General features: G+C 52.1%; 3 protein-coding genes and 1 pseudogene across 3 annotated transcripts, besides 4 other annotated features; all 4 read right to left on the bottom strand.

Moving 5' to 3' along the window:
* Positions 1-10,057: a sequence feature (areas not merged during assembly with more than two copies in the genome that could not be assigned to a particular haplotype).
* Positions 180-259: a sequence feature (T-rich).
* On the bottom strand, positions 330-3,473 carry Tc00.1047053506217.40 (trans-sialidase, putative; the record flags this gene model as incomplete). The annotated part of the gene is made up of 1 exon (XM_801206.1): positions 330-3,473. The coding sequence occupies one exon, from the start codon at positions 3,471-3,473 to the stop codon at positions 330-332; it is 3,144 nt and encodes a 1,047-aa protein (XP_806299.1).
* Tc00.1047053506217.30 (uncharacterized protein) lies at positions 4,324-4,668 on the bottom strand (the record flags this gene model as incomplete). Its single annotated transcript, XM_801205.1, has 1 exon — positions 4,324-4,668. The coding sequence occupies one exon, from the start codon at positions 4,666-4,668 to the stop codon at positions 4,324-4,326; it is 345 nt and encodes a 114-aa protein (XP_806298.1).
* Positions 6,252-7,550, bottom strand: Tc00.1047053506217.20 (annotated as a pseudogene).
* Positions 7,789-7,809: a microsatellite.
* Tc00.1047053506217.10 (uncharacterized protein) lies at positions 8,416-8,781 on the bottom strand (the record flags this gene model as incomplete). The annotated part of the gene is made up of 1 exon (XM_801204.1): positions 8,416-8,781. One exon carries the CDS (start codon positions 8,779-8,781, stop codon positions 8,416-8,418), a length of 366 nt encoding a protein of 121 aa, XP_806297.1.
* Positions 9,774-9,904: a sequence feature (T-rich).

The raw sequence follows: 10,057 nt of genomic DNA, 5'->3' as shown, positions 1-10,057 counted from the left end.
GTGTGCTCCGCCCCACCGGCCCTCGTCGCACGCCCACACGTCACGGCTCCCTCAGCGCGCCGTTCGTCGCGGCCCCTCCTCATGCGTGCAGCAGGCGAGGCGCACAGGGCCGTCGTCATGAGCGTGTCGGTGGGTGTGCGAGTGGAGCAGTTGGGCGGGAAACACACGGCACCCCTCCCAAAAAAAAAAAAGGAAAGCGATTTGCAGAAAAGAAAACAAGCACAAGAAAAAAAAAGAAAAAAAAAATGAAATGAAGAAATTGAGTATTGCTGGGATGCCGCTCAGTTGTTGCTCCACAGAATTTCGCAACTTTGCTCTCCCCAATTCATTCAACAGAGAGTCGCAGCGCCCCACAGCCCCAGAAGCAGCAACAACACCCGAGACACACACCCATGCACGGTGCTGTCACGGTTCAGACCCATGGACAGCAACTCCGCAATTTCCCCGGTGAAGGTGTCGTTGTCCGAGTGTCGTGCCGCGCCTTTTGTTGAGGGGATCCCTTCGCCTCCAGGCGTGGTGTTTGTATTACCCGGTGCGGCGTCGACTGTCTGTGGCACCTCCTCGACGTCTTCAGAAGAAAATTCACCCCCCTCACTCCAAGAGATGTTGTCGGTGTTCTCCGCGGATTTTGTTTCGGCGCCACTCTTTGAAGGAGTGGGGCTGCTGCCTGAGCCCATTGTTCTCTCGGAACTTCCATCCCCCGCCTCGAGGCTGAGGCTTTGCTCCGCGCCGGTGGTTCCGGTTCCAGTGGACCGCACGTCGTCATTTTCAGCGGAAAGCTCAGTGCTTTGTTGCACTTGGTGCTCGCCGTCAGCTGGTCCAGTGACCGTTTCCATAATCAGTGACGAAGCCACTGGAGACGTTGTTCCGTCACTCCTGTCATTTGCTTCTCCTTCCTCCTCTGGCTGTTCTGTATCATTACTTTCAGGGGACATTTCAACATCAGTAACCTCCGTTAATTCCGCTGGCTGTGGGTCTTGTGGCTGCACATCTGAATCCCGTTGCATCGATTCCTTCGCTTCATTCAGCGTGAATTGCTGGGCCGTTTTGCCCTGGTGAAACTGGGCATTGTCCTCTTGATGAGAATTCTCTGCGCTCTGCGCTGCGGTGGCGGATTCAGGAACAGATGATCCCGCGTCAGCCTTGGAAGAGGATGCTGCAAGCAGCAGATCATTGACGATTCCTTCCTCTTGTTCATCAGTATCATCCTCAGTCAATTCCTCATGGCTGGCGGTGCTTTCTTCACTCCTTGGCTCGGAAGCAATCGAGACGTCTGTGCTGGACACCTGTTCTGTGGGTTGTTTCTCAACACCCAGTGATGGAATATTGACTTTGCTGGCATGGAGTTTATGCAGATCATTTCCCAACAGTTCCTCGTTGTACAGCATGACGTTGGTCACCGTCACATGGCCGCCCGTTGCACTTCGGTCCTTACTGTCCCCACCGATGTAGAAGTGTGAAATCCTGTGGAAGTTAAACAGACTCTGATCATAGCTCTTGTGGTCGATTTCTTTTCTATCTACAATGACAGTCCATTCATCATAATCCATTTGCAGCAGCACCTGATACGTCCTGTTTGGCTCCCACACATCAACATCCTCCGCATCATCAACATCCTCCCACTCATCGACGAGCTTCGAACTAGCACGTTTACCCGCTATGGCCAACCACTTCTTTTCATGGGTGTACGACAAACCAAAGAGCACCGTGCTGTCGGTGTCATTCATCCTCACACCCATCAAAGGGACGGGGCTGCTGTCACTCTGCGGCACCTCGTGGATGGACACCGTCGCCACAAGAGTGAACTTGTTGTTAGCAAAGTAGTACGGCACAGTCTGCCCCATTTCGCCAACAGGCCACTTCGCCCACGCTCCGGATCCCTCGAACGTCAATCCATTGGGAACCCTTCTCTTCCCATTCGTCACTGTTGCATTCACGCCGAGGTACTCGTCTCTCCACTCGGTCTGAGTTGAGTTACCGGACAAGAAGCCAACAAGCCCTTTGGTGGGAACAGGACCATTGCACATATCCTTTTTGCGCGCGTCAACAGTGCCACCGGAACCGGAACGGCATGTTTTCAAGGCCCTGTCCAAATCCCTCCATGCCTTCACAACTTCCTTTATCCGCTCCAGTTTCTCGGTCAGACGCACAGCAACAAGATTGTATGATCCGTCGCTCTTGTTCTCGTACAGTGAAATCAACTCACTATTATTATCTTTTATCAAAAGCGAGCTGGCGGCGGCGTCATCATCTTTACGAGATACCGGCCCAACATCATACACACGTGCCTTGTCCGTCACCCAAAGATGGAGCCGACCTTTTCCATTGTCCTTCGGATACACCGGCGCGGTGATGAGCATCACCTTCTTTCTCTTAATAATTGCGGTGGTGGATCCACTCTGGACGCCGTCCCCTGTTCGATTGTGTGTGTTGCCCCACACGCGGGTAATTGGTTTTACGTGACCATTCCAATTGTATCCATTCTCAGTGGACATGTAAACGTCATAGTAGCCTCCAGCACAATGAGCCATCATGAAGAGTCTTTCGTCGTCTTTCTTTTCTTTCCACTTCACCAGGGTTGGATCCCTGCAGCCGTTACCAGGCGTCTCATATGGAAGCTCCCATTTGTTCCCTGACTTGGGGAAACGCATAGACAGCAAAACGTTCGTTCCATCCTTGTCTTTGGCCTGCATGGGAAACACAAGCGCGCCGTCACGCAACACAGCACCCGATCCTCCGCCACCAATTAACTCGGTCAAGGAACGAGATTCTCCTCTGGGTTCAGGCCTCACCACATGGGTCTCATTCCATCTGATTTTCTTCCTTCCACCCTCATCAGCAACAGTTCCCTTCACGAGTAAAAGGCCTCGCTCATTCGTACCTTCATCCTGCGGCTTTGTACGGCTTTGGTTTCCCAGGAGCATGTAAACACTGTCCCCAAGTACAAGTGTCGTTGGCCGCAACAACTCCGTTGTCCCAAAATTATTCGCGGCAGTGTCCCCATGTTGCATGCAAAACAAACTTATATCCGACGTCAAAATATCCATTGAGTCATGACTTATATTCAGGTGCTTTGAGACAATCCCAGGACAGCTGCCGGCTCCATCCTTCTCCCCACACTGCGCCTCAGCAACGACAAATACATCTTCACCAACTTTAACGAGGCCGGGAACACGGAGCGAGGTGATTTTCCTTCCGTCCCCGTTAACCTCGTTCCAATTAGCAAATGATATCGGCGTCGTCCCCTTAAAAGGATCAACAGCGGCCCCTGCCTGCTCAACGGCCGCAGCTCCACGGCAGTACGTCAACAAAACAAGTAGAAGCACCAGAACGGCAGAAGCAAACACACGCCGGGACATGTTGGGCCTCTGCGGCTCACGATCTCTTCCTTCCCTCCTCCTTCCGCTGGATCCGGTCACGCGGCGACGGTTGTGTGTGCGGGGTGCCTTCACTGCAGCAACACGTGAGAGCATATAAATATGTGTTTGTGAGGGCGTGTGTGTGTTGTTGGTCCTTTCAGAGCCTTCGGATTTCACAGTAGCGATTCGCGCTTGGTTGCTTTCTTTCCTAGCGTGTCTGCTTTCAAGAAGTGGAGAAGAAAACAACAGCGGCAGCACATCAGACACGTCAGTGAGAAGCGGAGCACATCACTCACACAGAGAGCGGGACACGAGACAATCCGGAAGGAACAGCACGGAAAACAATTGCACACAGAAAACAAAAACAACAACAACACGGCGGAAGCCAACACACACAAATGGACGCGGACTTTCATCATTCGGCGACGCCATTCAAAGTCCTGCCGAAACAGTCCGCAAGTGATACAGTGATCGGTCACACGCTCCCGGTGCACCGCCGCAGCAACGACGCGGACACAAAAGGAAATATCTGCACAAACGTGGGCGGCACCAATTCACAGCACAGTCGCACGACACACGCTCTCTCGGTCCATCCCACGTCCCGCCTCAAAAGGCCTCGGTAAGCACCAATCAACAAAATAATGAAGCGGGGAAAAACAAATTCCCTGCAGGCCATTCAGGGCCCCACAGCAACGCCACCAACAGGAGCGTGCAGCCCTCTGCTTGCAGCAGTGCACGCCTCTTTGCTCCGGGCCTCTCGGAGCGTTGAGCACCTCCCCGACCATCTCGCTCTCAAAAAACAAGCCGCACGCAGATGCCATTCATTTTCTCCGCAAATGGTGTTGCCACGCTGAATCACCTGCAAATAATCCACAACACACCACCCAAATTTTCTTTCTATTGCCACAAAAGAAAAAAGACAAAAATGCTTTGAAAAGTCAACACAAATACCACTCCGCCCTACTCACTGCGCATTGCCCCGCACACGATCGCTGTTACTCGCCCTCTGCTCTTCGCCCATCCCATTCCTGCCTGCCAGGACGTACATCACAGTCGCAACCCCTCCCAAGAAAGACTTTGTCACATGCTGGCACAGGCCACATTTTTCCCTTGCATCCCGGTCTTCCGCCCACAGGAGGGCAAACAGGGAGACTGCGTGCATGTGCGTGTGGATGGCCATGTAAAAACTCATGGAATTCAAAGAAATACGGCACACAGAGCGACCCCGCCCACGGATTGGAGGTTCACTCGTACACCGCAGCAGGAAGAACAAACGTCCTCTCGTTGCTTTTCTGAGAGACCGATTCATTACCACCACGCCGCCTCAACAGCGTGTACCGGCGAGCGGAGGAGATGACTGCTCAATCGCCCCTCGTGTCGGAGGCGCTCATAACGTCTCCCTGCGGCCACTCGCCCTCAGCAACAAGCCGCGTGGCAGAACGCAACACAATTCACACATTAGCCAATAAAATACATAAAAATGCATCTCAGCGCCATAAAACGGCCATCAACATCCATTTTACGGCAGACACCAAATGCCAAGGGATTGACTAAGAAAAACAAACACGCGTATGGCCTCCCACAATACATTCCAGCAAAGGATAGTCTCTCAAGCCTGAAAATAAACACCGTAAAGTCACAGAAGCCGCCTCATCGCGCCAAAAATCGTACGATGCCCCTCCTCGCAGTTCTCTGCTGTCCGCAGACACCGCCCTCTGTGATGTTTCAGCAAAAGCGAATGAAAAAACGTTCACAAACCAACAGCAAGAGAAGCCTCCAGACGCAACGTGTGCACCACCGTGGAGCATCGCTTCTCTCCCCGCAATTAAAAGAGACCCCGTCACATCATCCGAAAGGATCGCCACAAACACGCCAAATTGCGAAGTACGCAACACGCTCCGCCGTGACCATCGTTTTCCCGATAGGGCAGCCCACTCCCGTCCACCATGTCTGCCGAGCAGGACAAATCAGGTCTGCCTCTGCAACGCAAAAAAGATTCAGAAATACGCAACGGATCCCGTCGCAGTCGTTGGCTCAGCCGCCGTGTTGAGGTTTGGGAGAGGTGGATAAAAAAATAAAAACAAAACGGGCAAATATCCCCGCGGAATCCCGCATTCCGCGTAGTCCCAATGGCCAGAGGGCCCTCTAGGGACGCCTGGGAGACGCATCCGCCACACTCTCACGCACCATCATTCACGGCTCCCCAATCGAGTCCAGCGGGCCTCGTGAAGCACACGGCGCGCCTCAGTGGCGTGGCGAGCAGCCTTCTCGGAGAAAAGGACGCGTGGCGATGGCTCCCCTCCCCGCTTCACTTTTCTTTTCGTTCTCCTCTTGTTTTTGGTGGCATCTCACAGAAGGGGAGCGCACTTCATGTCCCCGGGCCCTTCTCTCAGTGCACGCACAAAAACAGGGAGGGGAATAATAAACGAGTGAGTCAGGCGGCACGAAGAAATAAATGTGCGGGAGACAAACCAAACAACAGAACAAACAAAGAGCCCAACAGATATGCACGCAGCATATCCAGCGGAAACGGGTGTCACCTTCAGTGGGTAAATTAGTAGCCAATTGCGGTGTCGATCGCCCACGAAAAGAAACAGCGTTGTGCTCACAATATTTTGACTTGTTTTCTGCTTCCCTCCCCTTTTATTTCCCCCTCATCCATCATCTTCACGTTTCCTGCTTTCTACTTCCCTCTCCTGCCTTCGGCAGCACTGCCAAGTTTGGACGCTGCGCCCTTCCCACCCCTGTCATGCCAAATATACGTTTGCGCTCTTTAAAATCCACGGCGTACTCGCTTAAATATTAATCGTGTAAATAACCAAACAGAGGTGTAAATTTTTAAAAATTAAGGCAAAACAAAATAAGAAAGCAAAACTTGTGTTTGTTGCCGAATCATCTTCCTTTAGTCCTCACAGGGTACAAAAGCCTCCTGTCGTAGTCAATACTTGGAACTCTTCGGATCTCATCATGCCCGTAGGCCCGAATGCGTTGTATGCGTGCCTCATCCTTCACCCAAACGTCTGCGGGGACCATGCCGTCATATGGCTCCTTGTACCCGCCACTGCACGCCTGTGGACGGTTCCACTTCATCATGGCATATGGTTGGTTCGTCATCAAAGACTTGACGCGACGGTACCAGAGAGCGTCCGGCAGCTCCAGTTGCTCCGAGAGACGAATATTCGAGCTGCCGCGATGCACAAATTTGCCGCATAAGACATTCCGCTCCTGAAATCCAAGCAAACGGAGGCGCAAGCCGTACTCGACATCCTCCACTCAATCTGGGTAGAAGTTCTCGTCAAAGTATTCCACCGTACTGATCGCCAGGCGTGTCAACAAAACAGACACAAAACAACTGCTTTTGTAATAAGCGCAGAAGTGCCCGTAATGCTTCGAAAACGCCTTTTCACGCTCCTTCACAGAGGCATAACGGATGCGGTCAGGCAGCAGCGCAGACGTCGACAATCGGTTATCGTTCACCGTGGAGCGCAGCACCCTCAAGCCCCGTCGCAAAACAGGACTGTACTCGCTCGGCCCATTCGCCGCTTCCGCCGCTAACTCATCCATGCGAGCGGCATCATGCCTCGTCATTTCATGCACATCGCGTAGAAGGCTGGGAAGGAGATCGGGTGAAAGCATTACGTCGCTGTTTGTCACAAAAACAAAAGGCACTTCCTCGCGCGGCAGCGAGAGTGCAAGTCGTGACCCGATGTTCACGGCGGCGCTGTACCCGATGTTTTCCGGGTGACGACTCACAACCAGGCGTCCGGACCACCCATAGACCCTCTCGAGCTCCTGCAGGCACAACGACAGCATCGCCTCCCGCCCGTTCTGCACCAAAACCAACAGCCGGATGGGCACACTGATGTTGCACATCATCCTCCGAAAGTCCATCAGATCGAGCATCAGCGGGACCACCATCAACGGGATAACGTCCGTCCCGTTATTTCCCCCCATCCACCGTGTCTTTGGGTCCACCAGAAGCCTTTCCCCGACGCAGTGGATATAGTCCGCCATGGTCGGATCAACTTCAACATCATGAGCGGGATCGTCACCAAACAGAGGTTCCACCTCTAAACAAGTATACATATATATCAGCATGAACGAAAAAAAAGATATTAGAAGAAAGATAAAGCATCCTTTCCAAAAAAAACTCGTGGCTCCTTTTTTAAAACTGCGTGTAACTCTGCGCATATCCCGTTGGAGGCAAAGCCAAGGGAGCATCTCCTGAAAGAAAGCAAAAGAAGTATAAAAGAAAAAGAAGGTGCACAGGAATGGCTCCGTGTCAATGTGAACAAAAAAAAAGATTCCTTCCAGCGCAATGGCCACGCATGGATAACGTCCTTGGCCTTCCGTCCGCACAAAAAGGCTCGAGCCCCAATAAAGCCCTCCATGCGGGAACGTCATCAGAGACACCACAAACCGTACCAGGTATATATATATATATATATATCAAATAAATGAATTGATAATGAAGCCCAGCGCCTCAGCGTGTCTTCTGCAACGCCACTCGTCATCACAAAATATTTAGAAAGCGACAATGTGGTAAAGGGGAGAGACCGAACGGAAGCACAAGCCCACCATCAAAGGTGATGGGTTTTCCAAACCCGCGCCCCAACACAGCAAGAGTTCTTAAACTAAAAAAGGAAAAAGAACCTCATGGGTAAGAACGAGGGGAAAATCAGCCGAACGTCCACCCGGAGGGAAGGAGGGATTCCACCGCGGTGTCCTCCACGACGCAAACACTCCGCGTCCACTGCCCGGTGTCGTGTGCGGACTCCGCGAGGAGGTTTTGGGCACGCCGCTGTTCCACACGGAGTGCCCCTTCGAAACGCAACAGCAGACGCGTCTCCTTCCGGTCGCACTCGTGGCGGTGGTGGCATCCGCTGCCTCGCCGGGTGCTGCTGGCGTCGAATACGATGCTGCAGTGTGATAGAGGGTGCCCGACACTAGCGGTGCTGCGTTGGGTGGGCAATGTCCTCCACAGCGAGAAACCCAGCGCGACTCTCGACCGCTGCGCTCACGCAATTCCCTCCGCACCTTTCTCTCCATCCGGCAATCACACAGCCGCCAGCACATTGTCCCCGAAACAAAACACACGTAAAAGAGTCGCGGCATATTCCCAAGAGAACAGAGTGACAGCCACACGCTGCGGCCATCGTGCCGACAAGTCCGACGCAGCCGCGCCCACACCCACAGCAGCAGAAACAAAACAAAGAGGAAGTCTTCCGCTCCGTGCCATGTCCTCGTGCGTGTTGGTTCGGCGTTTAAAAGCAATGCCGCCACACGCAGCGCAACCTTCCCACAGGGGATGAGAGCCGCGGCGCACTCCCACTGTCTCTTCCTTCTCTTCATGCCCACGGAGGAAGCAGCAGCCACCCGCACGCACTACAAAAGAAGCATTAAAATCCACTGCAATGTGCATCTTGTGCGTGCATGTGGTTGTGTGCGCCTGCAGACACACGAAGCAAAGAAGTAAAAACAGGAGCAGAGCATGTGAAGGGACGCACAAACAAAAATGTACAGCAGAGGTGCATGGCAGAAATAACAGGACTGCTCAGACTCATGATACTGCGCTGCAGACAAAGCAGAGGCAATTCATAGAAGATTTATTTAAAATAATTAGAAAAAACAATTCCCTTTCATCATATATTAGCCCCCCTCGCACACAATAATTATATGAAAAAAAAGTTGTCCTTTATTACTGTTCCACACAAAAAAAAAAAAAAATTCGTCCACTACTATTGTTCCACACACAAAAAAGGAAAAGAAAAACTAAACACACAAGAAACATTTCGCCTAGCTGCCGTGTGGCCCACCAAACTGTCTACATATATTTTGACCACAAGGTAAATTTAGAAAGATACATCTTTTTCAACCGTCCGACCTCCGTGTGTCCGCACATCGTTTATATTTCATGGGTCATCTGCGTTTTGCTGCTCCCCTCAGCCGTTTTATTGGTGCGTGAGTGCGGCCCGCAGAGCACAGTCACTCGTGTGTGTGGAGACTGAGAGAGGCACGCAGACATGACGGGAGTCGCGTCACTCCATCGGGAGAGTGAGCGCAGCAAAAATCTTAAAAACACGGCGGCAGGGTGTGGCTGTGTGTGTGTGGCGCTGCGGGTGTCTGCCAGCCCTGGCCGCAAAGAAAACAAAACAAGAGGGAAGGAAATGTGGGCTCCGCCCCACAGGCCCTCGTCGCACGCCCACACGTCACGGCTCCCTCAGCGCGCCGTTCGTCGCGGCCCCTCCTCATGCGTGCAGCAGGCGAGGCGCACAGGGCCGTCGTCATGAGCGTGTCGGTGGGTGTGCGAGTGGAGCAGTTGGGCGGAAACACACGGCACCCCTCACAGGAAGAGCGCAGAAAAAACAATTAAAAAAATAGAAAAGAAAAAAAACGTCCATCGTGATTGCCCCCAAAAGCAAAAAAAAAAGAAAAAAGTGGAAAAAAAAAACATAGGCATTTTTTTAAAAAGCAAACAAACATAAAGAACATAAAAAATTATACTCCAAACAAAAAAGAAAAAAATTAAAAGCCGAAAAAAAAAAGTCCATGGTGGTCGTCCTAAAGCAGCAAGAAAAAATGGAAAACATTGAAGAAAAAAGAAATTGTCCTTTGCTTAGTGAAATTTATTCCTAGCGGTGTGTGTGCGTGTCGCTGCAGAGGAGGGGGCAAGTGTTCCACACTGAGGCCGCACACTC

The sequence above is a fragment of the Trypanosoma cruzi genome (assembly GCF_000209065.1).
Source record: "Trypanosoma cruzi strain CL Brener chromosome Unknown tcruzi_1047053506217, whole genome shotgun sequence".
Classification (NCBI taxonomy): domain Eukaryota; phylum Euglenozoa; class Kinetoplastea; order Trypanosomatida; family Trypanosomatidae; genus Trypanosoma; species Trypanosoma cruzi.
Note: the sequence above shows the minus strand (reverse complement) of the source record. Positions and strands in the feature narration are given on the sequence as shown.